The sequence below is a fragment of the Muscardinus avellanarius genome, assembly GCF_963383645.1.
Source record: "Muscardinus avellanarius genome assembly, chromosome: 9".
NCBI lineage: Eukaryota > Metazoa > Chordata > Mammalia > Rodentia > Gliridae > Muscardinus > Muscardinus avellanarius.
The window spans coordinates 97,895,074-97,912,224 of record NC_137795.1 but is presented as its reverse complement, the minus strand read 5'-3'; the positions used below and the strand labels follow the sequence as shown (position 1 = coordinate 97,912,224).

Here is a 17,151-nt window from a genome sequence, read left to right as displayed (position 1 = left end):
TCACTGACAGGCCTAATGTGGCCTAGGTATGTGACAGGGAATGTAAAGTGCTTCACTGCGCTTTCTTTCGCCCTAGCCCCTTCCAAGTATTTCCTTTGGGATCTAGAAGAGCTTGGGATTTTGTTCTCATCTCTACAGCCTTAGTGCTCTGTGTTATTCGGCTATTGATTCCCTACAATGAGCAATACAGAAATATGCTCCCTTCTTCCTCACAAGCCACTCCTGTACCATATCCCCTGGCAACCATTAAAGCACTAGTATCTTTTGATGTCTTAGATAATTTCTATAAGGCAATCAATGAACCTATTAAACCATTTCTTGGTTGTATGAAATTTACCTGTTAAAAGTTTCCTCAGGAAGGATTTATGAACTATATCCCCTATGCTCTTCAGTAACTGCATTATATCATCAGAGTATAAGTACTTGCCAGTGTGTCACTCCATCCCTCTCACTAAATTCAGTTCTACAAGTAGAAAAAAAAAAATTCTCTGCAGCGCATCATTCCTGCTGCTTTCCTGGGCATAAGATCTCTCTCTCTCTCTTTTTTTTTTTTTTTTTTGCGGGTGTGAGGATAGAACCCAGGGGTATTCTACCTCCGAGCTACACCCCCTGCCCTGTTTTTTATTCCTTATTTTGAAACTGGGTCTCACTGAGTTGCAGAGGGCCTCACTAAGTAGCTGAGGCTGTCCGCGAACTGCAATCCTCTAGTCTCAGCCTCCCAAATGCTGGGATTACAAGCGTGCGCCACCACGCCCGGCACTAATCTCTTAGCTTTAATATGCTATGCCAGTCTTGGAGAAAAGATCAGTAAAACACCTTGTCCCACATCCCTGAAATGCCCATCCTCCATTCACAAGAACCTAGCTAAGTTAACCCCTTATGCCCCTGTCCTATGCGCAGGACAGCTATGTGATGGGAATTGTAAGAGCGAGTGAGCTGAAACGCCCAGCTAAGTATTTACCTTGAAGGATACTGGCTCTTTCCTAGATGCTGGCAAGTGTTACCTTGCGTGCATGTCAAGTTCCTTTGGGTGCTTGCTGGTCATACAAGGAGACAAGCAAGTTCAGCTAATGAAGTCACTGCCTCTGTACGTGACCTGTACCCTCTTGCTGTGGTGACTGTACAGAAAATAGTACTGTGGAAAAGGGCAAGTGATCATCTAACCGGCCACCACTGGACAGGCTGCAGCCACCACTTCACTAGGAAAAAAGGCACTACTTTCTGGAGAAGTGCCACAGGACCCTAGGTGTGTCTACAGCCATGCCACTTGAAGAGCAGAGGTGCCTGTCTGACCCGGGGCCACTGGACCATCTCAGTAGCATTTTTCAATGTCTCACATCCCAGCTCCAAGTGCCTTCCTTTGTCTCTTGACAACCTATCCCACGCTCCAGCACAAGTGGGCTGTGGACAGCACATATACAAGCGCAAAAGCCACGGTGCAGATGGGAAGATAAACAGCACAGAGCATCCAAAATTAATCCCACACATCTACATCTAGGAAATGATGGGGGGGGGTTGCCTCTTAGCTGCATCCCCAGCCCTTTGTTTTTCTTGGAAACACCGTCTTGTTACGTTGCTGAGCGTCTAAGTTGCTATGGCTGGCTGGCTGCAAACCTGCAATCCTGTCTCAGCCTCCCAAGTACTTGGGACTACAGGCATGTGCAGCTTACATCTCAGTTTTGATGAAGATAAAGGAGGGAAGAAAACACAGCCTTTTCAACAACAGTACTGACAAAAGTGTATATACTCATGTAGCTGGGAGTGGTAGAGCAAGCCTGGAAGCCCAGGACTCGGGAGGCTGAGACAGGAGGACTGCAGGTTCAAGGTCAGCCTCAGCAACTTACAGAGACCCTATTATCAAATTAAAAGCCGGGGGGGGGGGTGTTGCAAGGACTAGCCCAGATGTACAGCTAGTGATCAATCCACAGTGTCAAAAATAAAAAACAACTTAGCCGGGCATGGTGGCACATGCTTATAATCCCCGCGCTTGGGAGGCTGAGACAGGAGGATCGCACAGGTTTGAAGCCAGCCTCGGCTACTTAGTGAGGCTCTCAGCAACTTAGTGAGACCCTGTTTCCAAATAAAATATAAAATAGGTCTGGGAGTATAGCCCGGAGGTAGAAAGCCCTGGGTTCCACCCCCAGTACCACCAAAAAAATAAATAAATAAATAAAAATAAAAATAAAAATAAATAAATAACTTAGGACTGAGGGTGTAGTTCAGAGGTAGTCTCCCATGTTTGATCCCCAGTTCCACAGAATAATAACAATAATAATGCCCGCTTTGTCATGCCAGTGCTATTGTGCTAGAGTATTACCTTGACCATAGATAAAAATGAGACTTCAAAGATCCAAAGAATTCAAGGCTGGTGGAAAATTACAACTCTATCAACTCCATACAGATGATAAAATGAAACAAAACGAGACAGCACTGGTTATAGCCTTCTACAGAACAAGATTCCTTGTCAGCTAGTTATGTATTCAGGTCACAGGAATGACAGGCACCCACCCATCCACACGACACTGGGAAGGCACCGAGTAGCAGTGGCACTGATTTCTTTGGGCTCAGCCTTCTGTAATACCCCAAGGTGTCAGAGAACCAAAGCTACCAGCACCCCATCCTATTACACATGAATGGAAATCCAATTTCTGTGTCGCTAACTGGAATTCAGGAGCACTCTTTTTCCCCTTTGGTACTGGGGATTGAACGCAGGGGCAGTCTACCTCCTAGCTAACACCCCAAGCCCTATTTTTTTTTATTTTGAAACAGGGTGTCGTTCAGTGGCCGAGAGCCTCTCCAATTTGTGGGAGGATGTCCTTGAATCTGCATCTTCCAGGATCGGCCTCCCTAGTACCGAGATTACAGGAAGGGACTAGCACATCCAGCTCAAGATAATATTTGTCCTCAATACTGTATGGGAGACCCACATCCTGCATTTAGGGGCTTTCCGGGCTGCTGAAATCGAGGAGGCTTTTGTGAGCAGCTTCAAATAGGGCTTTCCCAGGAATTGAGACTAGGGGATTTATGCCAGAGGCCTGGTAATAGCCTATTATACTCTTGAATTTGTTGACAGTCATTTTAGTTAACAAATATTAAAATCAATAAACTAAGTATGGCGGCACATGCCTGTAATCTAAATTACTCCAGAGGTTGAGGCAGAAGGATCGCAAGTCTGAGGCCAGATGGCAATTTAAGAAGATCTCTATCAAAATTAAATTTAAAAAAAATTTTTTAAAGGGCTAGGGTTAGCTGGGTGCAGTGGTGCAGGCTTGTAATCCTAGCACTTAGGAGGCTGAGAAAGGAGGATCACATAGGTTCGAAGCCAGCCTCAGATACTTACCAGTCTCAGCAACTTAGTGAGACCCTGTTTCCAAATAAAGTATAAAATAGGTCTGGGAATGTAGCCCGGAGGTAGAAAAGTTCCTGGGTTTCACCCCAGTACCACAAAAAAAAAAAAAATAATAATAATGATAATTCAAGGAACCTAAGCTACTTAGTGAGGCCCTTTGCAACTCAGTGAGACCCTGTTTCAAAATCAAGAATAAAAAATAGGGCTGGGGGTATAGCTCAGAGGTAAAATGCTCCTGGGTTCCACCTCCATACTGCAAAAAAATAAAATAAAATTAAATTAAATTAAAAAATAAAGGGCTAGGGTATAAGTCCTCAATGGTAGGGTGCTTGCTCAGCATGATCAAAGCTCTGGGTAAGTTTGTGGTGATACTAAAACACCACCAACAAGGGTGAGGGGCAAGCTGGACATGTGGTGCACACCTATAATCCCAGTACTAGTGAGACAGGAGGAAGCCAGCCCCAGCAATGTGGTGAGACCCTCAACAACTTAGTGAAACTTTCAAAAAAATAAAATAGGCTTGGCGTGGTGGTGCACACTTGTAATCCCAGCGCTTGGAAGGCTAAAACAGGAGGATCACACAGGTTCGAAGCCAGCCTCAGCTACTTAGTGAGGCTCTCAGCAACTTAGTGAGACCCTGTTCCCCAATAAAGTATAAAATAGGTTTGGGAGTATAGCCCAGAGGTAGAAAAGCCCCTGTGTTCCACCCCTGTACCACCATTAATTAATTAAGAAGCTGGAGCCAGGCGTGGTGGTGCACGCTTGTAATCCCTGCACTTGGGAGGCGGAGACAGGAGGATCACGCTGGTTCGAAACCAGCTGTGCTGGTGTAAGAGACCCTGTTTCCAAATAAAGTATAAAAATAGGTCTGGGAGTGTAGCCCGGAGGTAGAAGGGTTTCCAGAAACCCTGGTACCACCAAAAAAAAAAAAAAAAAGAAGCTGGCTGTGGTAGTGCATGCCTGTAATCCCAGCATTTGGGAGGCGGAGACAGGAGGATCGCACAGGTTCAAAGCCAGCCACGCTGGCTTAAGAGACCCTGTTTTCAAATAAAAATAGGTCTGGGACTGTAGCCCGGAAGTAGAAGGGTTTCCAGGAACCCCAGTACCACCAAAAACAAAAACACAATAAATAATAAAGCCGGGTGTGGTGGCCATGCTTGTAATCCCAGGATTTGGGAGGCTGAGACAGGAGAATCGCGTTTGGCAGACAGCCTCAGCTACTTAGCAAGCTCCTTTGCAACTCAGTGAGACCCTGTTTCAAAATAAAGAATAGAAAATAGGGCTGAGGGTGTAGAGTGGAGGTAGAATGCCCCTGGGTTCCATCCCCAGTACTGCAATATATATAATAAAAAATAGGGCTGGGGGTGCAGTTTGGAGCTACAATGCCCTGGATTCCATCACCAATACAGAAAAAAAAAGGGGGGCTGTAGATATTGCTTAGAGGTAGAATAAAAAAAAAATAGTTAATTAGGGAGTATTATGAGCAGATTTGTCAATAAATGTGACAACTAGATGAAATAGATAATTTTCCTCTTATAGTTTTTGCAAAATAGATCCAAAATTAGAAAATTTAAAGAGCCTTGTATCTGCTGAAGACACCAATTTTTTTCTTTTTTTCTTTTTTTGTGGTACTGGGGGTGGAACCCAGAGGCTTTCTACCTCTGGGCTATACTCTCAGACTTATTTTATATTTTATTTGGAAAGAGGGTCTAAGTGGCTGAGAGCCTCACTCGGCAGCTGAGGCTGGCTTTGAGCATGCACAATCCTCCTGTCTCAGCCTCCCAAGTGCTGGGTGCGTCACCACGCCCGGCCCAAATTTTTAAAGTCTTCACATAAACCAGGCATAGTGGTATATGCCTTTAATTCCAGTACTTTGGAGGATGAAACAGGTGGATAGTAGGTTTGAGGTCAGCCTCAGCAACTTAGTGAGACTGTCAGGAATTTAGGGAGACCCTGTTTAAAAAATAAAAAATGTAGCTGGGCATAGTGACGCACACTTGTAATCCCAGCGCTTGGGAGGCTGAGACAGGAGGATCGCGCAGGTTCAAAGCCAGCCTCGGCTACTTAATGAGGCTCTCAGCAACTTAGTGAGACCCTGTTTCCAAAGAAAAGTATAAAATAGATCTGGGAGTATATCCCAGAGGTAGAAAAAGCCCCTGGGTTCCACCCCTAGTACAACAAAAAAATAAAAAATGTGCTGGGTGTGGTGGTGCAGGCTTGTAATCTTAGTACTTGGGAAGCTGAGACAGGAGGACTGCAATTCTGTTTGCCGACAGCCTCAACTACTTTGTGAAGGCCCTCGGCAATTTAGGGAAACCCTGTTTCAAAATAAAAAGAGTTGAGCATGGTGGTGCACACTTGTAATCTCAGTGCTTGGGAGGCTGAGACAGGAGGATTGCACAGTTCAAAGCCAGCCTCAGCTACTTAGTGAGGCTCTCAGCAACTTAGTGAGACCCTGTTTGCAAATAAAGTATAAAATAGTGCTGAGGGAATAGCCCAGAGGTAGAAAAGCCCCTGGGTTCCACCCCCAGTACCACAAAAAAATAAATAAATGAAAAAAAATAGACAATAAAAAATAGGGCTGCGGTGGAGCTCAGGGTAGAATGACCCTGGGTTCTATCCCTAGCACTGCAAAAAATAAAAAAAAAAGATAAATTAAAAAATAAAATAAAAAGACGTGGAGGCATATCTCAGAGATATAATACCCTGGAATCACATTACCAAGTACTAAGCAAGCTGAGACGGGAGGATCAAAGGTGCATTGCCGGCCTCAGCTACTTAGTGAGGCCCTATGCAACTTAGTAAAAACCTTTTTCAAAATAAAAAATAAAAAGTAGGGTTGGGGTATATCCTGAAGGTAGAATGCCTCTGGGTTCAATCCCCAGAAACACACACACACACACACACACACACACACACACACATACACACACACTAATTTTACAAAACCTCTTTTAGAACGTGGAGACAACATGAACACAATGGTATATACTTTAATCTCAGTACTTGGAAACCTGAGACAGGAGGACTTCAGAGTGGACAACTCAGGAAGATCCTGTTTCAAATTTGAAAAAATAAAGTGGGTGTGGCGACACACACCTGTAATCCCAGTACTTGGGAGGCTGAGACAGGAGGATCTCAGGGTCTCAGCCAGCCTCAGCTACTTAGTGATTCCCTCTGAGACCATGTTTCAAAATAAAGAAAAACTAGGACAAGGGGTGTAGCTCGGAAATCGAATGCCCCTAGGTTCCATCCCCAGAACCCCGCAAAAATTAAAAAACTGAAAAATAAATTTAAAGCCGGGCATGGTGGCACAAGCTTGTAATCCCGGCATTTGGGAGGCCGGAACCAGAAAACCAGAGGATTGTGGTTCGCAGACAGCCTCAGTTACTTAGTGAGGCCCTTCACAACTGAGTGAGACCCTGTTTCAAAATTAAGAATAAAAAATAGGGCAAAAGTGGGTGTAGCTCGGAGGTCGAATGCTCCTGGGTTCCATCCCAGACCCACAAAATAATTTTTTTTTTTTTTTTTTTTTTTTTTTGCGGGTCTGGGGATGATGGAACACACGAACTGTGATCCTCCGGTCTCAGCCTCCCAAATGCGGGGATTACAAGCATGCGCCACCACACCCAGCTAAATTAATTAATTATAAAGTTAAAAATATGCTTGTAATCCCCGCATTTGGGAGGCTGAGACCGGAGGATCACAGTTCGTGGACAGCCTCAGCTACTTAGTGAGGCCCTCGGCAACTCAGTGAGACCCGGTTTCAAAATAAAGAATAAAAAATAGGGCAGGGGGTGTAGCTCGGAGGTTGAATGTCCCTGGGTTCAACCCCCAGACCCACAAAAAATAAAAAATATAAATCGCTGAGGCTGGCTTCGAATCTGAGATGTTTCTGTCTCAGCCTTCCAAGTACTGGAATTATAGAACCCTAACTTTTTTTTTTCTTTTGCAGTCCTGGAGATTGAACCCTCTGAGCTACATCATCAGCTGTTTTTTATTTTTATTTTTTTTGCGAGTCTTGGAATGGAACCCAGAGGCATATGACCTCTGAACTCTACCCCCTGTCCTACCTTTTATTCTTTATTTTGAAATAGGGTCTCACTAAGTTGTGGAGGGCCTCACTAAGTAGCTGAGCCTGTAAGTAGCTAAGCCTGTCTGTGAAGGGCGATCCTCTAGTCTCAGCCTCCCTAATGCTGGGATTACTTACACCTGTGCACCACCTCGCCCGGCTTTATTCTTTTTTTCTTTTCTTTTTCTTTTTTTTCTTTTTTTTTTTTTTTTGTGGTACTGGGGGTGGAACCCAGGGGCTTTCTACCTCTGGACTATACTCCCAGACCTATTTTATACTTTTATTTGGAAACAGGGTCTCACTAAGTTGTTGAGAGCCTCACTCAGTAGCTGAGGCTGGCTTTGAACCTGTGCATTCTCCTGTCTCAGCCTCCCAAGCGCGGGGATTACAACCGTGCAGGCCTGGCCTTTTATTCTGTATTTTGAAACAGAGACTCACTAAGTTGTGGAGGGTCTAAGTTGCTGAGGCTGGCCATGAACCTGTGATCCTCCAGTTTGAGCCTCTCAAGTACTGGGATTATAAGAGTGTGCCACCATGCCTGACTTTAACCTTTTTTAAAGGTATATTAAGTTTTTGTAACGCTACTGGGGATGAAACCCAGGGGCATTCTACCTTCATGCTGTACCCCCACAGCCCTATTTTTTATTCTTCAGTTTTGAAACCAGGTCTCACTGAGTTTCAAAGGGCCTCATTATGTAGCTGAGGCTGTCAACCACCATGCCCGGCTTGATATATTAATTATCTGTTAAGACCTTTTTTTAATTTATTTTTTGTGGTCCTGGAGATGGAACCCGGAGGCCTCTATCTCCAGGCTACATACACCTCTGACCTATCTTTTTATATTTTATTTTGAAACAGGGTCTAATTGCTGAAAGCCTCACTAAGTAGCTGAGGCTGGCTTTGAACCTGTCTCAGTCTCCTGTCTCAGCCTCCCAAGTACTGGGATTACAAACATGCACCACCAGGCCTGGCTCAAGGCCTTTTTATTTCTTAGTATATAAACATTACCTTCCAATTTAATGCTTCCCTTGAACTCTTTTTTATAGTATAGCACAAAAATGAAAGCTTAGAGACTGAATTATATGTAAGTCTGGAACTTCAAACTTGTTCAAGTCTAAATGTCACGACTAGGAACATAACAAAGCTTATTTCTATAATTATGCAAAATTCAGAACTTAGTTGGCCACTATTGTTTAGCTAGTTACTCCTCCCTGCCCCCTTTTTTCTGTCTAGCCATTTAAAATTAATTAATTTATTTATTGGTGGTACTGGGGTTCCTGGAAACCCTTCTACCTCCGGGCTACACTCCCATACCTATTTTACACTTTTTTATTTGGAAACAGGGTCTCTTAAACCAGCGTGGCTGGCTTCGAACCTGCGGGATCTCTGCCTCCCAAGGGATCCTCTGATCTCTGCCTCCCAAGCGCAGGGATTACAAGGGTGCGGCCACCAAGAGGGCCCAGCCATTTAAAATTTAAATAGAACTCCAATCCCTGTCTAGGAGGCCTCAGCACAGGCCTTGCCTCTGCCAAGGGGTTAGGCACTGAGGGGTTAGGCCAGTGCCGTTAGGCCAATGCCAGGGCCAATGGCCAGCATCAGAGCCTGCCGTGAGGCAAGGCCGCTACTGGGGCCTCCGAGGCCGGGATCGGAGCCAGCTGAGGGGTTAGGCTGGTGTCGGGGCCAGCGAGACCAGAATCCGGGCCTCCCATGAGGCAAGGCCACTGCTTGAGCCAGCGAGGTCTGGATCAGTCCACCGGGTAGCCAGGCCACTACTGGGGCCGTCAAGAGTGGGATCGGTACTTGCAAAGCGGCATGCACTGAGAAATATCGCAGAAAATATAAATCAGATGCTTCCCCTAATCAGCAATCACCAAACAAGCATGGGATCGTGGGAGGGGGAGGGAATTGGTTGGGGGCTGGATGAGGGCTAATTGGATGATGTGTGCTTGTATATCCTCTCAAGTCTTGTACTCCAATGTGATTGATATATAACGACAATGCACCAATTTAAAAAATAAATTAATTAAATTAAATTTTAAAAATTTAAATAGAACTCTAGGTGTGGTGGTGCAACCTGTAACCTCAGTACTTGGGAGGCTGAGGTGGAATTACAGACTAGGGACCAGCCTCAGAAATGTAGAAAGATCCTGTTTCAAAATAAAATAAAATAAAATAAAAGGGCTGGGGGTGTAGCTTGGAGGTAGAACATCCCTGGGTTCAATCCCTACTGTCCCTCTCCCCAAAAAGAACCAAGTTGTTCTTTGTGTATGTGTGTGTAACTGGGAATGGAACACAGAGGCCTTCTACCTCTGAGCTACATCCCCGGCCCTATTTTATTTGGAAATAGGGTCTCAATAAGTTGCTGAAAGCATCACTAAGGTGCTGAGTCTGCCTTTGAACCTGGGATCCTCCATCTCAGCTTCCCAAGTACCGGGATTACACGTGTGCACCACCAGGCCTGGCTAAGAACTAAGATTTAAGTTTCACCTGTACTAACTTTCCAACAGGTGGGCCACTTCTGGGCAAACGAACGTGAAGGTTCTTAGATTCTGCCCTACTTGCGAGCTAACAAAGCGGACTACCAGTTTCACAGGTGGTAATAGGCGGCAAGATAATAAAAGGTCAGAGATAGCAAAAGCATAAGCCAAAGAATCAACACTTTGCACTTGTTCCCAGAACTCTGATTCCCACAGGGCAATGATGTGAACGTGTCAAGCTGACACCTGCAGAAGACACAGTGGGTTCTGGTCCTGGACAGGAGGCCTAAGCTTAGGGAACCCTCATCTTTTAAGATGGGCAATAGGCACGCCTAGCCTTTGGCTCCAGAAAGAGACCTTCTCATCTATTCAACTGGACAGGATACAGCCCTGCCCTTCGCTGCCGTGGAAGGCACTATTTCTTTCTTCTAAGAACGTTCCTTTTATAAAATCCTTGACGACACAGAAACAAAGAGCAGCCAAAACCTCACTGGAAAGAGTGCAGAAATGGAGCGCCCCGTGGAAAATTGTCTCCCACAACTAGAGACTGTTCCTAAGATATAAATAAATGGATCTAAGACCACAATCTATTTAAAGCATCAATTGCATACCCCCTTTGACTCGGTGTAACTAATTAGCATGCTACCTCAAATTAAGTCAACTATTCCCTCTAAAACGTGTAAGATAAAAATTACTTCTTTTCCAGTTACTTCGTGATTTTTTTAAAAAAATGATGTACTCAAATATTTGCAATATTAAATTTTAAAACACTCCAGAGCTCTACTAGAAACAATTACCGCGCTTCCTTTAACTTCAAATGCTTCAAACCTGTTAACGTTAGCGACGGGAACTACCTGTCAAAAAGTCTCATTATCCAGTAACAAACCACAAAAAGAACAGTTAACTTCCAGCCGTTCCCACAAAATGCAAGACAACACCGCACCTCCAAATCACTTGCTTCTATTTCTCTTTACCCTTCCACGGCCTCGAAAGGCACCCTTCGAAAGAGGCAGACAACAAACCACCGTCTCCGGGTTCCTTTGTCCCCAGCAGAAGGGGGGGAGCGAGCAGCGGATCTCGGAACTCTCATCAAGGTAGAGAACCCCCAACGCGCGGAGAGGAAACGGACGGCATCCGACGTGCAGAGGCTCATCAAAGAGAGTCGCCATCCATCCCTTCACCTCGGCCCCTCCCATCCCCCTCCAGCTCCCAGAGCGCGTCTGATTAGGATCAGATGGACCTGGACAAAGCTTCGCCGAGGCGGCGGGCAGCGGCTCACCGCGCGCCGCGGCGCCGAGCCCCGCGACCCCGACCCCGGGCGATCCCGCCCGCGCTCTGCCCAGTGCGGGGCGCCGGGGCGGGGGGGACCGGGCAGGGCGCGCGGGCCGCCGAGTGCCGGAGCCGGGCAAGTGGCCGCCCCCCGCCCCTCCCCCGCGCGGCGGCGACATGACAGCGGGACGCCGCCGCCGCCGCCGCCTCACCTTGGGTGGCGAACGGCGAGGAGCCGCTGACCGGCGAGCCGGGCGCGGGCGCGGGCGCGGGCGGCGGGGTCTCGGCCGAGCCCAGCATGGGCGCCGGCAGCATGAGGTAGCGCTGGGGCGCGGGCAGGCAGCGCTGGCAGAAGGAGTGCAGGCAGGGCAGCAGCTTGGGCGCGCGGCTCTGGATGTTCTGGTGGCACACGGCGCAAGTGTCCAACAGGTTGAGCCGGGCCGCCTCGCCGCCGCGCTCCGAGTCGGGGCCCTGCCGGCTCTCGGCCTCGTTCTCCCCGCTCGGCGCCGCCGCGGGCCCCCCGGCGGCCGCAGCCGGAGCGGCCGCCGCCGCCGCCTTCTCCACCGCCACCTCCATTGTCCTGCCCCGCCGCCGGGGAAGGGGGAGCGCGGTCTCCGCCCGGCGACCTCCCCCTCCTCCTCCTCCTCCTCCTCCTCCTCCGGGGCGGCTCGGCGGGCGGGCGGGCGGGCGGGCGGGAGGATGCCGGGCGGAGGAAGCCTCCGCGGGCCCCGGGATCCGCCTCCCGGGTGGCGAGGCCGGAAGAAGGGGATCTGTCAGCGGGGACCGTTCCCCGCACCGCGGAGGCTGCGCCCCGGCCGCTCCGCCAACCGCCGCGGCGCTCGTCGAATCCGCCCAGCGCGCCCTCCGCGCTCCCCGCCTTTCTCTCGGGCCCCCAGGCCCACCGCAGGCCCCGCCCCCGCCCGCCCTCTCCCAGCAACCGAGGTGACGGGCAGGAGCGCGCCGTCCAATCGCCGTCGCGCCTGGCGAAGGGCGGGGCTGGCCGAAGCCCGCGAGGCTCGGCGACCGCGGCGGCGGGCGGGGCGGCGGGCGGGGCCGTCCTGGCCACGCCCCCCTCCGCCCGCCGAGAACCCAGGCCTCGGATTGGGCCTGGCTGTGTGTTCCGCTCCTCTGAAAAGATTAAGGCTCATTTGTTAACCACCAGGGAGCTAATTCGGCCCTGCGTTGTTAGCTCCTCCTACGGGGCGGGGCTCCGCCTTGTCTACTTAAGGCTGTTAATTAAGTAACTGGTTCAGAAACACGTTTTACTACTGGGGACAGGGTCTTGTAAGAGGAGTAAATATGATGGGAGGGCCAGAGGAGGACCGAGTGGAGATAGTAAAGCGCAGGTAGAATTTAAAGAGAGCGTAATGTGCGAAAGAGATGTTGTTAGAGGCAGCATAAATTTTGAAGCCTGAATTTATTCATCTCCATGAATGAATGAATATAAAGAATGAGAAGGGAAGGTGCTCTTGCAAGTCGGAAAAATTTAAAGGATTTCTCCAGTGAAGAAAGGTCTGTGGGGAAGCCGGGCATCGTGGCTCACGCTTAGAATCAAAGTACTTGGGAGGCTGAGACAGGAGGATCACAGATTTTCGGACACCCTCTGCAACAAGGACCTATCAAGCTTGAGGCTGTAGGTTCCATCTCTACTAAGGAAAAAAAAAAAAAATCAACATTTTGCTTTTTAAAAGACAATCAAGAGCTGTGCGTAGTGGCGCACGCTTGTAATCCCAGTCCTTGGAAGGCTGAGACAGGAGGATCACGCAAGTTAGAAGCCAGTCTCAGCAGCTTAGTGAGACCCTGTGTCCAATAAAATATAAAATTGGTCTGGGTGTGTAGCCCAGAAATAGCCCCTGGGTTCCATCCCCAGTACCACAAAAATAAATAAATAAAAGACAATCAAAATTTGATAGTGCCCACTAGGTTAACGCACACCTATAATCCCAGTACTTGGGATGCTAAATTGGAAGCACAAGTTTAAGATCCTTGGCCTCAGCAAGTAGTGAGACTTTCATCAACCTAGTGAGACCTGTTTTAAAATAAAAATAAAAAGCCATGCTTGTAATCCCAGCGCTTAGGAGGCTGAGACAGGAGGACTGCAAAAGTTCAAAGCCAGCCTCAGCTAATTAGGCTCTCAGGAACTTAATAAGACCCTGTTTCCAACTAAAGTATTAAAAAAAGCTCTGGGAGTATATCCTGGAGGTAGAATGCCCCTGAGTTCTATCCCCAGTACTACAATAAACAAAAATAAAACAGCTGGAGGTATAGCTCAGAGGTAGAATGCCCTGGGTTCAATCCAATACCACAAGAAAAAAACAACAAAAGACTTCCAGAAAGATGGCGACCGAGAAAAACAGCGTTTACGAGTCCTGCTAAAATTTAATCTCTATTGCCACAAAATCAGTGCTTTTCATAGCCAGAAAACACTATCAGCAGAGAAATAAAAAATTTAAACGCAAGGGACAGAGAAAAAAAAGACTAGAAGAAAAACTAGAGACCAGAAATCAAGCCCGCAATGCAGCAGCGGAGCCGCGCTGGAACTATCTTCCCTCACAGCACCAGGCTCCAGAGAGGAAAGGTAAACAAGCAGCTGAAGTGATCAGGTGCAGATCATTCGGGTGTAATTCAGCAGTTCTTTCAGTGCAAAGAACGTCTAAAACTCCCGGTGGCCAACCTCATCACGCCTTCCAGGGACTCAGAACGGAGCTCAAAACCAGAAAAGAAATATGCCAGCCTCACGGCCAAGGGCGTGGCAGTGGCGCCATATTGCCAGCAGTGATGGCGAGTTCACCGTGCCCTGTGACAGCTCCTGATCAGCGCAATCAACAACTGTGAGTGAAATTGCGGCCCCTAAAGGAGAAATCCCTATATTGCACTCCCAGGGACTTGTGCAGCTTTGATAATCTCCTTGGGTCTGAGATTTTGCAGTCCAACCCAGTGAAGGAGTAGCAGTGGCAGAGATACCACAACCTAGTCGCAGCTCCCTGTGGGAAAACACCCAGCCCGGAACCCCCACGGTCTCGTGCAGCCTCGATTAACTTCCTGGGTATGAGACTTTGCAATACAACCCAGTAAAGGAGTAGTGGTGGCTGAGATTACCACAGACTCAAGATACAGAGCACCCTAAGTGAAGTTGTAGTGACCCAGGGAAGAACCCAGAGAAGGCACAAACTTCTGATATTATGGGAAAGAGGAATAACGATGGAGCAATGAATGCCCACAACCCCACAACATCAGAACCTGATAACACAGAAATTCAGAGGTCTCCAGAAGATCAGGAACATAACTGTAGAAATAATACTGGACCTTTGAAAAGAATTTAGAGAGAGTCTAAAAGAAATAAAGGATACAATCATTGAGGTAAAGGCATCAATTCAAACTATAAACAATCTATTAAGCCACATGGAGAATAGAATCTCGCGGCTAGAAAATGATCACTCCAAAAAAGAACGCATAGTTTATAACTTAGAAAAAAAATCAGACAGCAGGAATCTGACATTGAAGAAATATGGGCCCATTTTAAGAGAGCTCACCTAAGAATAATTGGAATAGAGGAGGGAAAAGAGGGTGAAACCAAAGGGATCAATAATCTCTTCAAAGAAATAATAGCAGAAAATTTTCCAAACATAGAGCAAGAGGTCGATACATGGGTCCAGGAAACTTATAGAACTCCCTTTAGACAGTATCAGAGAAGAAGTTCCCCACGTCACATAATTGTCAAAATGACCAATGTAGAAGCCAAGCAGAGAATCTTAAAGGCAACAAAAACAAAGGGCCAAGTGACATTCAGAGGCAAACTAATTAGAATCACTCCAGACTTCCCAAACCAAGTCATGAGAGCCAGAAGGGCTTGGAGTAACATATTCCAAATCTGAAAGAAAAAACTTCCAGCCAAAAATTTCCTACCCAGCAAAACTATCTATCAAATTAGATGAGGAAATAAGAAGCTTCCATGACAAACAGAAACTGAAGGAATTTATGTCTTCAAAACCAGTGCTAGAGAAAATACTCAGAGATTAACTACAAAGTAGAAATAGTTAATACTCAGCAGAACCAGAGAAACAAGATTTTCCATCCAGCAGACAACTAAGCAAAGAAGAATAAACAGTATTTCAAACAGAAATAAAATCTTAACTTGTTAGGAATTAAAAGTTATCTCTCAATAATCACACTGAATGTAAATGGCCTCAATTGCCAAATAAAAAGACATAAAGTGGGAAAATGGATTAAAAAACCAGAATCCATTCATCTGCTGTTTACAAGAAACACACTTTACAAAAGAGTAACAAACTCAAGGTAAAGGGCTGGAGCAAAGTAATTCATGTTAAGCAGCCATCCTAACAAATGTGAAGTAGTATTTCTCACTATAGTTTCTTTTGTTTTGTTTTGTTTTGTTTTGTTTTGTTTTTTGCGGGTCTGGGGATGGAACCCAGGGGCATTTGACCTCCGAGCTACACCCCCTGCCCAATTTTTATTCTTTATTTTGAAACCGGGTCTCACTGAGTTGCGGAGGGCCTCACTAAGTAGCTGAGGCTGTCCATGAACCGCGATCCTCCGGTCTCAGCCTCCCAAATGCTGGGATTACAAGCATGCACCACCACGCCCGGCCCTTTTTTTTTTTTTTTTTTTTGTGGTACTGGGGGTGGAACCCAGAGGCTTCCTACCTCTGGGCTATACTCCCAGACCTATTTTATACTTTATTTGGAAACAGGGTCTCACTAAGTTGCTGAGAGCCTCACCAAGTAGCTGACGCTGGCTTCAAACCTGTGCAATCCTCCTGTCTCAGCCTCAGAAGTGCGGGGATTACAAGTGTGCGCCATCATGCCCGGCTCACTATAGTTTTTATTTGTATTTCCTAAATGATTAGTTATATTATGATAATGATGAGTGATATTCATGTGTTTATTGGTCACATAAAAATCTTTGGAGACTCATTATTTAGTCTTTTACCTATTTCTAAATTGTATTATTTGCTTTTATTGTTGCTAATTTTTAGGATTTATATTTGGAATATTAATATACCTTCAGATATAGCATTTGGAAATATTTTATCCCATTCTATCAGTAACTTTTAACTCTGTTTACATTGTCTTTGGATATACAATATTTTTTTATTTTTTAGGACATTTGTTTATTCTTTTGTTGCCTGTGCCTTTGAAATCATATCCAAGAAATCACTGCCAATTTCAATGTTGTAAAGTTTTATGACCCAGGTTTTCTTCTAAAAGTTTATAGTCTTAAGATTTACATTTAGGTCTTTTGTGTATTTTGAGTTAATATTTGTATATGGTGTTAGGTAAGGGTCCAATTTTATTCTTTTTCATGTAATTATTATTTTTCAACAATATTTAGTGAAATATTATTATTTCCTTCACCAGATGTTCTTGGAAACTTTGTCAAAAATAACTTGACCATATATGAAAGAATTTATTTCTAGGCTTCTTATTTTACTCCACTGGTTTATATATCTGCCTTTATAGCCATACTACACTGTTTCAATTATTGTAGCCTTATAAGGTTTGAAATCAGAAAATGTGCAGCTTCTAGCTTTGATCTTTGAGATTGTTTTGGGTATTTAGAGTTCATATTTCATGTCAGGATAGATTTTTTTCTGGAAAAAAAAATGTATGATAGTTTCACCTTAAAAACAAAACAAAACAAAAAAACATATCCTCTGGTAAGAAAGAAAGCAAAAAGAAATATTGAAATGTTATCTCTCTAAGTGATCAAAAGTTGGATATAAGACAAATGAATCTGTCATGTGAGATTATCATTGTTAATTTTGGATAAATTACTTTAATATTACATGTCAACCACTAAGCCAAGCATGGGAAGGAGGGATGGGGAGGGAATGGTGTGGGGATTGGGTAGGGGCTAACTGGGTGATGTGTGCATGTATGTCTACACAAGTTTTTATCCCATTATGATGTATGAATACACTGTACCAATAAAAAATTTAAAAAAATTAAAAAAAAACAACAAAT

General features: G+C 45.8%; 1 protein-coding gene across 2 annotated transcripts in view; it reads right to left on the bottom strand.

Moving 5' to 3' along the window:
- TRIM24 (tripartite motif containing 24) overlaps positions 1-11,743 on the bottom strand; it is a gene marked incomplete at both ends in the record, with an annotated part of 89,583 nt that extends 77,840 nt beyond the window's left edge. For both annotated transcript variants that reach the window (XM_080701919.1, XM_080701920.1), the window contains one exon: positions 11,380-11,743. In XM_080701919.1, coding sequence (XP_080558045.1) covers positions 11,380-11,743 — 364 coding nt within the window. The remainder of the gene's footprint in view (positions 1-11,379) is intronic.
- Between the last annotated feature and the right edge of the window lie 5,408 nt (positions 11,744-17,151).